Source organism: Monodon monoceros, unplaced genomic scaffold (genome assembly GCF_005190385.1).
Source record: "Monodon monoceros isolate NGI ecotype Baffin Bay Population unplaced genomic scaffold, NGI_Narwhal_1 Super_Scaffold_17, whole genome shotgun sequence".
In the NCBI taxonomy this organism is placed as follows: Eukaryota; Metazoa; Chordata; class Mammalia; order Artiodactyla; family Monodontidae; genus Monodon; species Monodon monoceros.
The window spans coordinates 29,075,763-29,092,008 of record NW_021703773.1 but is presented as its reverse complement, the minus strand read 5'-3'; the positions used below and the strand labels follow the sequence as shown (position 1 = coordinate 29,092,008).

The 16,246-nt window shown below is 38.2% G+C and overlaps 1 protein-coding gene across 3 annotated transcripts in view; it reads left to right on the top strand.

The window, feature by feature from the left end:
* The window catches only part of GPM6A (glycoprotein M6A), a 251,978-nt gene that overhangs the window by 221,143 nt on the left and 14,589 nt on the right, over nt 1-16,246 (top strand). For 2 of the 3 annotated variants that reach the window (XM_029226405.1, XM_029226407.1), the window contains exon 3: nt 4,577-4,733. In XM_029226405.1, coding sequence (XP_029082238.1) covers nt 4,577-4,733 — 157 coding nt within the window. The remainder of the gene's footprint in view (nt 1-4,576; nt 4,734-16,246) is intronic. The other variant, XM_029226406.1, reaches the window with a different exon arrangement.

Here is a 16,246-nt window from a genome sequence, read left to right as displayed (position 1 = left end):
ATACATATTCTAGTAAAAAATTGGCAAAATGTAAAGACATATTTCTTAGAGAATACAGGTGATTAATAGCTTGTCAACATATGTTCATCCACACTGCTAAACCAAGAAAATTAATTAAAACGATAATACCATTGCTTTTTAACTATTAATTTATTAGAAGAATTGAATGGTAATACTCAGTATTGGGAAACAGACGATAAGCCCTCTTCCTCATTATCAGCGCATCTTTATTTTGGCACAAACTTTCCGGACACCATTTTCACAATACGTGCCTTAAAAATTTCTAGGAATTTATGCCAGGGAAACAGCTTACACCGCCCAAAGATTTATCCTAAATGATGTTTGTAATAATGATGCGTAGCTTCCTATTACTGCTGTAACAAATTACAACAGACTTAGTGCATGAGAAAAACACATTTATTAATTTTTTACAGTTCTGGAGGTCAGAGGTCTGAAATGGGTCTTACCGGGCTTATTGAAATGGGGTCAGATCAAGGTGTTGGCAGGACTGCACTCCATCTGGAGGCTCTAGGGGAGAATCCGTAGTTTTACTTGTTGCAGCTTCCAGGAGCCACCTGTACTCCTTGGCTCGTGGGCCTCTTTCTTCTTCAAAACCAGCAGTGGAGCATCTTCAGACTTCTCTCTGAATCTGACCCTGACTTTCCTACACCTCTCTTTCACTAATTATTAGGACCCTGTGATTATATAACACAGGATAATCTCTGAATATCAAAATCATTAATTCAATCACATTTGCCAAGTCCCATTCAACAAGATAGCATATTCATAGGTTCTGGAGGTTACAGGCAGACATCTTTGGGAGCGGCATTATTGTTCCGACCACTGAGCAAAAGTAGAGAAGTGGTAAAACATGTCAAACCTTCAAATAATAGACTGGGCCATAATCTTTAAAAAACATCCTGATACAACTGTGTAATAGTATCATGTAGTTAATTGTAATTCATATAAAAAAATAGGGAGAATAAACAGTGAATAGCCTGTTTTTCTGGTTTTATTTTCATTTTTCTCTACAATGAATATAGATTGCTTTTAAAATCAGTAAAACAGTGGTTTACAGAAACATTGTCAAATTTGAAAGTTTGCATTTAGAAAGGAGGTTAAGTGCTTTCATTTTTTTCCTTTAGAAGTAAGATAATATGGATTCTTACTTTGCAAAGCAAAAGTAGTACAGTGAAGGTAAGACTTCTTCTGATTCTCTGCTATTTGATCCTACAGTGGACACATAATCAGTGACTTCATTACCAGAGGGTTTTTATTACTGCATTTTGTTGACGTATCATTGACAGGAAACTCATCTTTACAGAGAATAAGAGTTTAATTTTCCCAATATCATATTTGAAATTCTTTGTTAAATTCATATATTGCATGTTTACAAGAAAGAGTACTTTTTATGATAAAACAGAGGGATTCAAGCCAATAAGATCATGACAAGTATATTATAATTTAAATATTTTGATGATTTAATTTTGAAATCCATTTTGGAATGTAACATTAGAAAGCATCCATCCTCAGATTGTTGGAAGAAAAACTTTATGTAAGAGTTTTTGAATGTCAAGAAATTAACATTCAGCTTCAAGAAAGCATAGCTTGTGGCAGGCTGAAATAATGACCCCCAAAGATATCCAGAACCTAGTCCCTGGAATCTGAGATTTACTTTATATGCAAGAGATTTTGAAGTTGTGATTAAGGATCTTGAAGTGCGGTGATCCTCCTGGATTATCCAGCTGAGCCCTAAATCTAAGCACAAGTAATCCTTATAAGAAGGCAGTAGAGAAATATTTGTCCAGAGAAGAAGGCATTGTAACTGCAGAAACAAGGCGCTATTTACTGGCTTCACTAGGCAAGGGATGCAGCTGCAGCTCTAGAAGCTGAAAAGTATAAGGACGCTCTGCCCTAGAGTCTCTGGAAGAAGTGAGGCTCTGCCTAGCCCTCGATTTCAGCCCAGTGAAAGTGATTTCAAACTTCTGACCTCCAGAACTGTAAGGAAATAAATGTGTGTCAAGCCACCAAGTTTGTGGTAATCTCTTAGAGAGACCATAGGAAATGAATCAACAGCTACACCTCTTTACGCCAGTACTTACTACCAGGTATTCTTACACAGTGTTTGAGCTCAATTTCAGAAAGATAAAAGCAAAGGGTTTGTGATTGCTATGTAATTGTCATCAATAATTTGCAGTTATACTTCTAGTGTAAATAACCAGATGATGTACACATGAACTTTAATTGAATTAAACATGAATTTGGAAGGAATAACGTCAGCAACGTGGTGATAGGAAGTCCCAATGCTTGTTCCCACAGAGAAACACCAATTTATCAGTGATATACAGACTGAAATACTTTCATTCCTTTTATTACGAAGTTGCAGTACCCGAGACAAACACAAAGCCGAGAACAGTCATGTTGAATTGGGTAAGACGGCCAAATTCACTTTACCTGCATCAGTCCCTAACCCCAAACCAGGGCCAGGTGAGAATGCCCTGGATCGTGACTTCTCCTTTGTGGGGAAAGAGAAGATTGGAGCATTCATCCAACGTTCTGGCTTTCCTGAGGGCTGCCCAAGGAACTGGCTTCTGTTTTGTCTCACTCAGAGCGCTGACAGAGCAGGTGTCTAACTCAGGGCACTGATGGGGGCCTGGCATACTTTGCATGCTGGTTGGCCACTGAGAACAAGAGAGATCAGGGCAGCTTGCTACTGTAGAAGCAGAATTGTAGTGTCGCAGGTACAAAAGAAGCAAGATTATGAGATCCTGAAAAAGACACCAGTAAGCCTGTCTAGTTGAGAAAATTGCACTCACAGGCCTTCAGAAGTCACATTCCCCCCAAAAGGTTTTAGAGGCCCACATGATGTCTAGGCAGGTTGATTAGGCAGGGTCTTCTTCTGTACAAAGCCAGTTCCTTAAAGACTGGCAGAGGTAGCTGCTTTTTCAAATGCATGGACCCTGACACTAAGTTATAAGACACATGAAGAAACAGGGAAACACGACCAGAACAAAGGAACAAAATTAATCTCCAGAACCCAATTGTAAGGAAATAGAGCTGTATGAATTACCCGACAGAGAATTTTAAAAATTGTCATAACGATGCTCTATGAACTCAAGAAAACAATGCATGAGCAAAATGAGAATATCAACAAAAAGATAGAAAATATTTTTAAAAATTGGGAGATTGAATAAATGAACTGAAATATTCACTAAAGGGGTTCAAAATCAAGTTGATAAAGCAGAAGAAAAAATCTGCAAGTTCAAAGCCAGGTCATTTGAAATTACCCATTCAGAGGAACCACACAAAAAAAGAATGGAAACGAGTGAAGCAAGCCAAACGGACTTTGGGACACCGTCAGGTGGACCAATGTATACATCATGGGAGTCTCACAGAAGAAGAGAGAAAGGGCAAAAAACTTATTTAAAGTGATAGCAGAAAACTTCCCAAATCTGGTAAGGAAATGAACGTCTAGGTTTAAGAACGTCTGTAGACTCTAACTCATATAAATTGAAACAGATCCACACCAAGGTATGTGATAATCAAATTGTCAAATGTGAAAGAATTTTGAAAGCAGCAAGAGAACTTGTCCCCTACAAGAGAAACTCCATAAAACTCTCAACGGATTTTTTGGCAGAAACCTTGCGGGGCGAAGGGAGTAGGATGATGTAGTCAAATTGCTGAAAGAAAGAAATTGCCAACCAAGAATAAATACTATATCTGCCAAAACTATCCGTCAAATATGAAGGTGAAATGAAGAATTTCCCAGATAAAAATAAGCGGAGGGAATTTATCACCACTAGACTTGCCTTACAAGAAATGCCAAAGGGAGTCCTTCAAGTTGAAATGAAAGGATTTTAAATAGCAACACAAAAGTCTGTGAAAGTATAACGCTCACTGGTAAAGGTAAATATATATACAAATACAGAATACTGTTAATACTGTAATAGTGGCGCATAAATCACTTTGAGTTCTCGCATAGAAGTTAAAAGACAAAAGTATAAGAAAAATCTATAAAATATGTTAATGGGTTCATAATGTAACATGATGTGATTCGTGACATCAATAACAAAGTGTGTGTGGGAGAGGAGCCAAAGTTTCAAGTACGTGTATATGATTGAATTTATCAGTTTAAAATAGATGGTTAACTATGTTTCATGTAAGCCCCATGGTAAAAACCACAACGAAAATACCTGTAGAAGATACACAAACGAAAATAAGAAAGAAGTAAAAGCATGTCACTACAAAAAAAATCAATGTGTCTTTCAGAGATGTTTTACAGTTTCATTCATGTACCTTTTGAGCATTTCTTATTCAGGGAATGGGGGATGGTGCAGGGGAAGAGGAAGAAACTTACAGGCATGAAAAACCCTTGTCAACAGATACTAGAAGTGGCAGAACAAAGTGTACACACATTAGACATATAAAGCAAAAATGTTTTAAAATCCAGCCTCCATTATGAACATAAAAACTCCATAGCTTTCCTTCCAAAGGAGCCCTGAGCACGTGGGCCTCAGTTGCTGCAGATCAGCCATGAAGAGTTATTAAACTAAACCACTTCATCTTTTCTTCCCAGGATTGACATCTTCAAGTATGTGATCTATGGCATTGCTGCTGCATTCTTTGTGTACGGCATTCTGCTGATGGTGGAAGGTTTCTTCACGACTGGGGCCATCAAGGATCTCTATGGGGATTTCAAAATCACCACGTGTGGCAGATGCGTGAGTGCGTGGGTACGTTACCTGTCTTTCCTCAGGAGTTAATGTGGGTTTATCTCAGGAGCACACAGGTGTTTGTGTTCATCTGCCAAGAACTGGAGGGTTTTGTTTTTTTTTTTAACACAGTAACATTCCCTGCTCTGGTGGCTATTTTAAATCTTAATAGTATTTTCAAAATAACGATTCCATGTGAAAATTCAGGTTCAGATTCTCAAATCATGTGCAACACAACTCATCTTGCTTCTAGAGGCAGCAAACTGTTGATTGATTTATGATCTATGTTTCCCAAATGGCTCTGGGCTTCCCATACAATATTTAAGATAACAGAAAAATCCATCTGCAACTTATAACGGTGCAGGTCTCTCTTCCTTAAATACATGTTATATACATGTATTTATATACATGTTATATACATGTTACATGTATTTTACTGTAAACTTGGGTGGGAACTATATTAGGCAATTTCTGTTTAATATTGACATAAGGTAAGAATTACTCTATTATACTACTTTAGATTTTAAATCGTTATTGATATGTTATTTAACGGTAACTCAAACTTATGGTCTAGAGCTAATGCAATGCAGAAAATGCATGTATATCTATTAAAGCACAAGACTGATGAAAATTAAGAGAGTAATATGTTAAAAATACATTCACGTTTTTATGCAGAATAATTTGCATAAAATGAACTTTGGAGCTTCCATCCTTGACCAATGTATTTTTATTATTTCCCAATGTTATATGAGAATATCTACTTAATTACAGCATATATTTCCTATTAAGTAAGATGTCTCTAATAAGGAATGGTGCAATTTATTTCAGTCTTACAGAAAAGTTCAAAAATACCTGTTAACCACCAACCATTTTTTCCACCAGCTTGTAACAAGTTCTAATATTCTCTCAGTGTCAATAATGATAATAATCTTATAAAATAGTTAGCCTGTGTTGTGGGTATTTGTAGTTGTTGCTGCAATCATTTCTTGTAAGACTCTTTTGGGGGACAATGTTTGTTGTATTATCTAATTGTTTAGGATCAGTAATATCAAATTACAGACCCAAAGGAAGTTTAGTTAAAGATCTTGAATTAATTTAATAAGTAAAATATGAATATTCAGTGGGCTAATTTTCAGTGATACCTAAGGGATTTCTCTATTAAGAAGGCACGTTTGATTTTAGATTCGCTTATACTCTGCCAGTAGACTATGGTGAATTCAGTTAATGATGGGCTTTTTCTTATAATTAGGACAGTATCATTATAACACCACTTGTATGTCTTAGCAAGTCACTTCACTTCTCCGGATCCCAGTTTACTCTCTTACATCACAAAGACATTAGATCATCTCTAAAGCTCATTCTAGCTCCAAGAGTCCATAATTCTAAAACACGAGTGAAATCATTAGAGAAAAGGGGTCTCTTTTACCATTGGGGCGTGACCTTTCGCCAGGAAGAGGACAGTAGATTAGGTCGTTTCATTGAGATTGTGAAATTTCTGCATAAGATTGTATGCAGAAGCAAAAAGTCGTGGAAGAAAACACCTAGTTATGTGCCGTTACTAATTATCCTCTTGCCATTGACACTTCAAAGCCATCTCAAATAAGAATTTTTAAAGCAAAAATGAGCCACATTTTTTTCTATAATAGTTACAATTGTGTCACCAGTCCCACCCAACAGCCCAGAAGGGTGGCAGCAGCTGCGTGGGTCCCTCCAGAGGCGAGGCAGCAGGGAGTCAGCCCCCTAAAACACCCCACCCACGCCTTTAGCACCCCTCCGCACCCAGGAATGAGCAGAATTGAGGGAGAAGCAGAGCTGCACTCTTGTGTGTCTTACAAAAGCAGCAATGCAGCGCACGGGCGAGGCCTTTGAGTCAGGTGCGGGCTGTCCCAACATGGCCTCCATGAAGGGGACCAGCCCCTGCAAAAAGGGGACTGGCTGCACTGCCTGGAAGTGCCCTGCACAGTGCACAGCCCTGCAACCCTCTCATGCAGGAGTTAGGGCTCCATGGAACCAGAGGAAAAAAAAAATAATAATGTTTTATCAGAGATTGCCAACAAACACAGGAAAGAATGCTCAACATCACTAAATCATTAGAGAAATGCAAATCAAAACTGCAATGAGGTATCACCTCACACCAGTCAGAATGGCCATCATCAAAAAATCTACAAACAATAAATGCTGGAGAGGGTGCAGAGAAAAGGGAACCCTCTTGCACTGTTGGTGGGAATGTAAATTGATACAGCCACTATGGAGAACACCATGGAGGTTCCTTAAAAAACTAAAAATAGAACTACCGTATGACCCAGCAATCCCACTACTGGGCATATACCCTGAGAAAACCATAATTCAAAAAGAGACATGTACCACAATGTTCACTGCAGCTCTATTTACAATAGCCAGACATGGAAGCAACCTAAGTGTCCATCGACAGATGAATGGATAAAGAAGATATGGCACATATACACAATGGAATATTACTCAGCCATAAAAAGAAACAAAATTGAGTTATTTGTAGTGGGGTGGATGGACCTAGAGACTGTCATAGGGAGTGAAGTAAGTCAGAAAGAGAAAGACAAATACTGTATGCTAACACATACATATGGAATCTAAAAAAAACAAAAAATGGTTCTGAAGAACCTAGGGGCAGGACAGGAAAAAAGATACAGACGTAGAGAATGGACTTGAGGACACGGGGAGGGGGAAGGGTAAGCTGAGACGAAGTGAGAGAGTGACATGGACATATATACACTACCAAATGTAAAATAGCTAGCTAGCGGGAAGCAGCCGCATCGCAAGGGGAGATCACTTCGGTGCTTTGTGACCACGAAGAGCGGTGGGATAGGGAGGGTAGGAGGGAGATGCAAGAGGGAGGAGATATGGGGATATATGTTTATGTATAGCGGACTCACTTTGTTATAAAGCAGAAAGTAACACACCATTGTAAAGCAATTATACTCCAATAAAAATGTTAAAGAAACTGTTTTATCGGTCATTCTCTCCTGCTACTTAGTCTTCCTTGCTTCCCTATTTCCATTCTGCTGCCTTTTTTCTTTTTCCAATTTGTAGGTAAATTGTATCTTACAGTCTACTTTTTGTTCTATGAGTTCCTTAGCTTTAAAAATGTCCTTTTTTAGAAAACTCAGAGATAAACCCACGCACATGTGGTCACCTTATCTTTGATAAAGGAAGCAAGAATATACGATGGAGAAAAGACAGCCTCTTCAATAAGTGGTGCTGGGAAAACTGGACAGCTACATGTCAAAGAATGAAGTTAGAACACTCCCTAACACCGTACACAAAAATAAGCTCAAAATGGATTAAAGACCTAAATGTAAGGCCAGACACTATAAAACTCTTAGAGGAAAACATAGGCAGAACACTCTATGACATAAATCACAGCAAGATCCTTTTTGACCCACCTCCTAGAGAAATGGAAATAAAAACAAAAATAAACAAATGGGACCTAATGAAACTTAAAAGCTTTTGCACAACAAAGGAAACCATAAACAAGATGAAAAGACAACCCTCAGAATGGGAGAAAATATTTGCAAGTGAAGCAACTGACAAAGGGTTAATCTCCAAAATATACAAGCAGCTCATGCAGCTCAATATCAAAAAAACAAACAACCCAATCCAAAAATGGGCAGAAGACCTAAATAGACATTTCTCCAAAGAAGATATGCAGACTGCCAACAAACACATGAAAGGATGCTCAACATCACTAATCATTAGAGAAATGCAAATCAAAACTACAGTGAGGGGCTTCCTGGTGGTGCAGTGGTTGAGAGTCCGCCTGCCAATGCAGGGGACACGGGTTTGTGCCCCGGTCCTGGAAGATCCCACGTGCCGCAGAGCGGCTGGGCCCGTGAGCCATGGCTGCTGAGCCTGTGCTCCGCAACGGGAGAGGCCGCAACAGTGAGAGGCCCGCGTACCGCAAAAAAAAAAAAAAAAAAAAACTACAATGAGGTATCACCTCACACCGGTCAGAATAGCCATCATCAAAAAATCTAGAAACAATAAATGCTGGACATGGTGTGGAGAAAAGGGAACCCTCTTGCACTGTTGGTGGGAATGTAAATTGATACAGCCACTAGGGAGAACAGTATGGAGGTTCCTTAAAAAACTACAAATAGAACTGCCATACGACCCAGCAATACCACTACTGGGCATATACACTGAGAAAACCAGAATTCAAAAAGAGTCATGTACCACAATGTTCATTGCAGCTCTATTTACAATAGCCAGGACATGGAAGCAACCTAGGTGTCCATCGACAGATGAATGGATAAAGAAGATATGGCACATATATACAATGGAATATTACTCAGCCATAAAAAGAAACGAAATTGGGTTATTTGTAGTGAGGTGGATGGACCTAGAGACTGTCATACAGAGTGAAGTAAGTCAGAAAGAGAAAAAGAAATACCGTATGCTAACACATATATATGGAATCTAAAAAAAAAAAACATGGTCAGAAGAACCTAGGGGCAGGACAGGAATAAAGATGCAGGCGTAGAGAATGGACTTGAGGACGCAGGGAGGGGGCAGGGTAAGCTGGGACGAAGTGAGAGAGTGGCATGGACATATATACACTACCAAATGTAAAATAGATAGCTAGTGGGAAGCAGCTGCATCGCAAGGGGAGATCAGTTCAGTGCTTTGTGACCACCTACAGGGGTGGGATTTGGAGCGTGGGAGGGAGACGCAAGAGGGAGGGGATATGGGGATATATGTATACATATAGCTGATTCACTTTGTTATACAGCAGAAACCAACACACACCATTGTAAAGCAATTATACTCCAATAAAGATGTTTAAAAAAATGTCTTTTTGAAGCTGAATATATTAATGAATTTCTATTTGGAATTCTGAGTAATATTAACAGGTGGAATAAATATTTTTGGAACAACCATATTATTGTACGATAAGCTTCCAGAATTAGTACTGAAAGAAACTTATTTTTATATCTCTGTTTTTCTGTGCTGTATAAAATGTAAAATGGTTACTAGTAAATGATTCTACTCACAACATGCAATTGTGCACAGTGCACAAATGCAGTTAATTTTAAAGCAGCTTCAGATCACTGAATACAAGATGCTAATCAATATTCTCTTTTCCTAATGAATACTCTTGAAAGCATAACGATCTGCATTATGCATTTCTTCTCATGCAGTATCAAGACCAGTTCAAGTTCATTTCAAATTTTTAATGCCGTCATTCGAAATCCTTAATGTGAGGCACATGAAACACAACGGCACAGTAGTAACCTTTGGGGGGTAAGAACCATTAACTAGCTTATTAAGATCATGTCAAAAGTTACTAAAATATTTTAAGTAACAGATTTTATTTAAATTAAATGGCAAATGGCCCTAAGTTGCGTACGAGTCAAACATGTTACTAAATACATTAAACGTGAACTTCAGTTTAAGGAATATGGAAATATTTATTTTCTTTGAATTTCTTCCCCATTAACTTTTTAAACCAAAAACTATATATATTTATTCGGTTGTAACGAGAGGCATTCAGTGGCTCACATTTTGAAATCATGGGATAGTTGTTACAGCCATCACTCTTTTTTTATTTCTAAAAATTTCCCGTTAGTATTATGATAGCAATATGGATCTCAGAATTTATCTATGCTTGTTCTGACACTTTAGATTTTTAAGCCCAACACTTCTGAAGTAAGAGAGTTCTTAAATGTGCTACACTCTGTGGAAATTAATACATTTACTTTCCATAAATCCACCTGCTCTAAGTGTTACATAAAGCAGTAAAAAATTTGAAAGTATTTGTATTCATTTGCTAGAGCTGCCATAACAAAGTACAACAAACTGAATGGCTAAACAACAGAATTTATTGTCTCACGTTTCTGGAGGCTTGAAGTCCAAGATCAAGACATCAGCAGGGTTGGTTCCTTCTGAGGGCTCTGCGGAAGGTCTGCTCCTCTAGCCTCTGGTGGGTTGCTGGTAATCTTTGGAGATCCCAGCTGACAGAAGCATCACCTCAGTCATTGCCCTCATCTGCACCTGGTGTTCTCCCTGTCTGCATGTGTGTGCTCAAATTTCCCTCTCTAAAGGACACCAGTTACATTGGATTAGGGCTCTCCTTTTAAATTTGCTTACCTCTGTAAAAGCCCTATCTCCCGATAAGGTTGCATTCTGAGGTACGGGGGTGAGGAATTCATCATATGAATTTTGGAGGAACACAGTTCAACTCATAACAGTGTGCCTTATAACAGCAACAGTGTGCCACACACAATGTTTAAAGCAACAAAAATAAGCAGTTACCTTTGTTACCCCCATTTTACAGATGAAGAAGCATATTCTATTTATAGTCCTTCAGTATCCAAGGGGATGGGTCCCGGGACCCCCATGGATACCAAAATCCACAGATGCTCAAGTCCCTTTTATAAAAAGGTGTAGTCTTTGTATATAACCTACACACATCTTCCCGTATAATTTAAATCATCCCTAGATTACTTATAATACCTAATACAAAGCACACTCTGTAATGGATTGTAAATACAATGTAAATGCTGTGAAATAGTTGCTGGTGTGTGGCAAATTCAAGTTTTGCTTTTCAGAACTTTCTGGGACTTTTTTTTTTTTTTTTTTTTTTTGCGGTACGCGGGCCTCTCACTGCTGTGGCCTCTCCTGTTGTGGAGCACAGGCTCCGGACACGCAGGCTCAGCGGTCATGGCTCACGGGCCCAGCCGCTCCGCGGCATGTGGGATCTTCCCGGACCGGGGCACGAACCCGCGTCCCCTGCATCGGCAGGCGGACTCTCAACCACTGCGCCACCAGGGAAGCCTTGGGATATTTTTAAAGAATATTTTCCATTCGTTGTGGTTAAATCCAAGGACGTCAAAAAGGAAGGCCAACTGTATTTATTTTAATCCTTCCTGTTAGCCTCAGATGTTTATAGATTTTGACTACAGCATATTAGACTAGTGTCCATAAGACATAGTCTATAGAACTACCTTTACATCTATTCACTGTGTAATGACTCCTGGCTCGTTTTCATAGCTTAAAGTTAAGTTTTAATAATAAATCCAGTATTAATAATAGGAAATGGTTGTTAGGTGCTTACATATGCCAGTTGCTATGCATGGGACTTTAGGAAACACAAGGGCATTTGATCTTCCAAACTATGTGAGGTAGATACCAATACTAGTTACCTTGATTTCACAGATGAGGGATCTGCCAGCGAGAGATGAGTACATAGTGGGCAGTGGAGGCAGATTTGGATTTGAGCATCTGGCCCAGAGCCCACGTCACTAAACTCATGGTCAGGATTTGCCTTGTCATTTTGTGTTTCATTTGGGCTAACGTCATAGGAGAATTATCTGGTTGTGAGAGTTGTTAGTAATTCACCAGTCACTTTTGTTTTACCCTTTGGTGAGATCATTCATTGATGGTTGGAAAGTTCCTTCGTTGCAGAGATGTCCTCATTTTAACCTTTATCCACAATCATGAATTATCTCTTTTTACAAGACAGGGATGCTCTGTGGGATATGAAATAACTCAGTCATCAAAGGTACTTTTCTATTTTGATGACTCTGCCGATAAAGAGTTCTAAGGTAACTTCCTAACTAAAGTGTCATCAAGGAACTCTGCATTCTAGTGTGTCTCTAAAATCCAGTATCTTCCAAAGTAAGTTAAAAAGATAATAACAGTTTTGATCCAAGACTGCCAAGTTGCTAGAATAAGGCTTAGTTTCTCTCTAGGATATTCCAACTCTAACCTGAAGAAGGCAACATGATTTGTTTCAGGTTACAACAATGCACTTTAACACTTTCTCAGTAGAGAAAAAAGGGAGAGGTTAGGGGGAACATAAACTGCTTCAGGCATAGAGGTAATATTTAAAAATAATGTTTCAAAAAGCAGTGCATGTGGAAGATGGCACCAGGAGCTTGTTTGCCACAGGGCTCTGAGGTGGATCTCCTGCATGCACTTACAATTTCAGAACTGGTCTGTAAATACAGGACAGTACACCAATCTCAGTGTGACCATCCAGACATTAACTCTGCTGGTACATAAATTATAGCAAAGAAAGCAAACATGGGTCTCATTCTTTTCAGATTTAGGGCATAAAACTTGACAAAAAATTTCAGTTAGCCTTAGAAGATGACATTGACAAAATGGGAAAATCTCTTGTAAAAAAGTAAATCTTCTGGTTTTAGAATTTTTCATTCAAGAGACTTAAAACTGCTGGAAATGAAAAATTGAAGAAAAAGTTTGAATCATCCTGATTCCTCTCCAGTCACCATAAGTCATGATTGGAATTCTATTCAAATAAAAATAACTTCTCGAAATATTGAGCCGAGGTTTTGTTTTCTGTTTGTTTTTGTTCTTTTGATTACTCAAGTCATGAAATATAGTCTTCTGCTAAGCCTTTCTTTTTTAAATTTGTATATTCAAGTGGCATTTTTAGACTTCTCTATGTATCAGATCACCCATCAGATCATCCTAGGATATAATTTCATAGCATTTATGACTCCTCATATTTTTAAAATCCTGAAGTATTTTTTCAAAAATAAACTTCTAGTTTTACAATAGTTTTAGATTTACAGAAAGATGAAGATGGTACGGAGAGTTTCCATGTATATAAAACTCAATTTTCCCTATTAACACCTTACATTAGCATAGTACATTTGTCACATTTAATGAACCAATATAGAAACACTATTGTTAACCAAAGTCCATACTTTATTCAGATTTCCTTAGTTTTTACCAAATCAAATGTTCTTTTTCTCTTCTAGTATCCCACTCAGGGGATACAGATACCATACTACAATTTAGTTATTTCTCCTTAGGCTACTCTGATCTGTGACTTTTTCTAAGACTTTCCTTGTTTTTTGATGATCTTGAAAATTTTGAGGAGTAATAGTTAGGCATTTTGTAGAATGTACCTCAATTGAAATTTGTCTAATATTTTTCTCATGATTAGACCGGGGCTTTGGACTTTGGGAAGGAAGACTCAGAGATAAAGTATCTTTCTCATCACATTATTTCATATACATCTAAAGTACTATTAATTGAAAAAGAAAACTAAAGACATTAATTAACACATTCTCTGATCCATGTTTTCCTAAACAAAATAGATCTATTAAAAATAATCATGCTGGGCTTCCCTGGTGGCGCAGTGATTGAGAGTCCGCCTGCCGATGCAGGGGACACGGGTTCGTGGCCCGGTCTGGGAAGATCCCACATGCCGCGGAGCGGCTGGGCCTGTGAGCCATGGCCGCTGAGCCTGCGCGTCCAGAGCCTGTGCTCCGCAGCGGGAGAGGCCACGGCAGTGAGAGGCCCACGTACCGTGCAAAAAAAAAAAAAAAAAAAAAAATCATGCTAAAATACAATTTATCATAAATAAACTGTACATAGCAGGATAATACTCTGTGGACCTCTATTTTCATTTCTACAGAACCCTCAAAACCCTCAGTTTCTGATTTAATTAATATAAAATTAAATCTTAGACTTTGATACCCACTGAAAATTTCTAAGGGAATATCTCCATAACTAATGAATTTTCCATTTCTGCTTATAAAGATATTCTAGTTTAACTGAAGTCATTTGCAGGTATAGACTGTTCAAGCAAATTTTATAATAAAGCTAGAAATTCATCTTAAGGATAGATAGAAAATGTCCTCAAATTCATAGATTTTATGAATCCCAATGTAACATCCTGAATACATTCACTCAGAGTAGCTGCTTGTACTGTGACTAACCTTGATTTTATATGTTCGGGTGACAGTGCAAATAGAAATCTAATTTTTTTAATTGGTTCAGATATTTAAATTGGTTCAAATATTTCCATACGTGTAAGAGTTATAAATAGGCCGCTAGATTGGGGATGAAATAATAACTCTGGATTACAAATGGCCTTTTAAAACATTGATTAATAGATACTTCTCTTTTTCAGTCAGGAACTTCATGCCCACTGTACTGGGAATAATCTCCACACGAAAGATCTTTATTTTTATATTTTCTTTAAAAAAAAGCAAGGGTTATATATTTTTCTGACTTTGCCTTTAAATCAGTAACATTTTACAAAACATATGAAGCTTCACCATATTTTTGAGACTCAATTTCTTTATCTCTTTTTCTCATTTTGAGATTAACTACCATAGTTTATGTTTTTAAATTACCTTATGGGGAAATGGTATATTAAGGATATAAAACTCAAAAGTTCACTGAGGAATGACTAAACCTAGTATTATTATATTGGGATTCTTGGTCAAAAATACATTTCTGAGATATTTACAATGTAATTGATAATAAAATAGTATTCACTAAGAGGAAGTTTCCTCTGTAGTAATATTTGCTGGAAAAGGTGCCACTGATGCTTTTACCTTTAATATAATTTGATTTTGTTTGAATTCGTTTTCACTTGAAAAAGTAAGCTCTACGTAAGCACATACATGCTGAGCACATTGATGAACATGGGTGACTTACAGTGTTTGCCGAGGGAGCGGTTAAAGTCTGTGATAGATGTTGTTGACCAGTATAATACCCAAGGCCTCCTACAGTACATGTCGCTGACACATGAGATATTTTAATTATTAATGAGTAAGTGACTTTCATCTGGGGTTCGGAAGATAGAAAGAAGTTCTGTGAGTAACCTTCAGGGTGCTAATTAGAATGAACTTTTTAGAATACTGCAGTAATCCAAGTGTTAGATAAGGCAGGTGGAAACTCGTGATGGATCCTGTGTTATATTCTGAAGTATTTTAATTTGATTTGTTGAATGAATGAGACCAATGCAAGGTAAAAAGAAGAAAGCATTACAGTTAATATATTTTAAAATAGATTTTATTTTTTAGAGCAATTTTAGGTTCACAGCAAAATTGAGCAGAAAATACAGAAATTTCCTATATCCCCCCCACCCCAACATAAGTACAGCCTCCCTCACTATCAAAATTCTGCACCAGATGTTACATTTGCTACAATTAATGATCCTACTCTGACGCATGATAATCACCCAAAGCCCATAGTTTACCTTAGAGTTCACTCTTTTTTTTTTTTTGCGGTATGCGGGCCTCTCACTGTTGTGGCCTCTCCCGTTGCGGAGCACAGGCTCCGGACGCCTAGGCTCAGCGGCCATGGCTCACGGGCCCAGCCGCTCCGCGGCATGTGGGATCCTCCCGGACCGGGGCACGAACCCGTGTCCCCTGCATCGGCAGGCGGACTCTCAACCACTGCGCCACCAGGGAAGCCCTAGAGTTTACTCTTGATGTTGTAACTTCTGTGGGTTTAGACAAATGTATGACATGTATCCATCTTTATAGTGTCATACAGAATAGTTTTACTGCCCTAAAAATCCTCTGTGTTCCACCTATTCATCCTTCCGTCTCCTGCAACCCCTGGCAACCGGTGATCCTTTTACTGGCTCCATAGTTTTGCTTTTTTCAGAATGTCATATAGTGGGACTCATACATTATGTAGTCTTTCCAGACTGGTTTCTTTCACTTAGTCATATGCATTTAAGGTTCCTCCATGTCTTTCCATGGCTTAAGAGCTCATTTCTTTTAGTG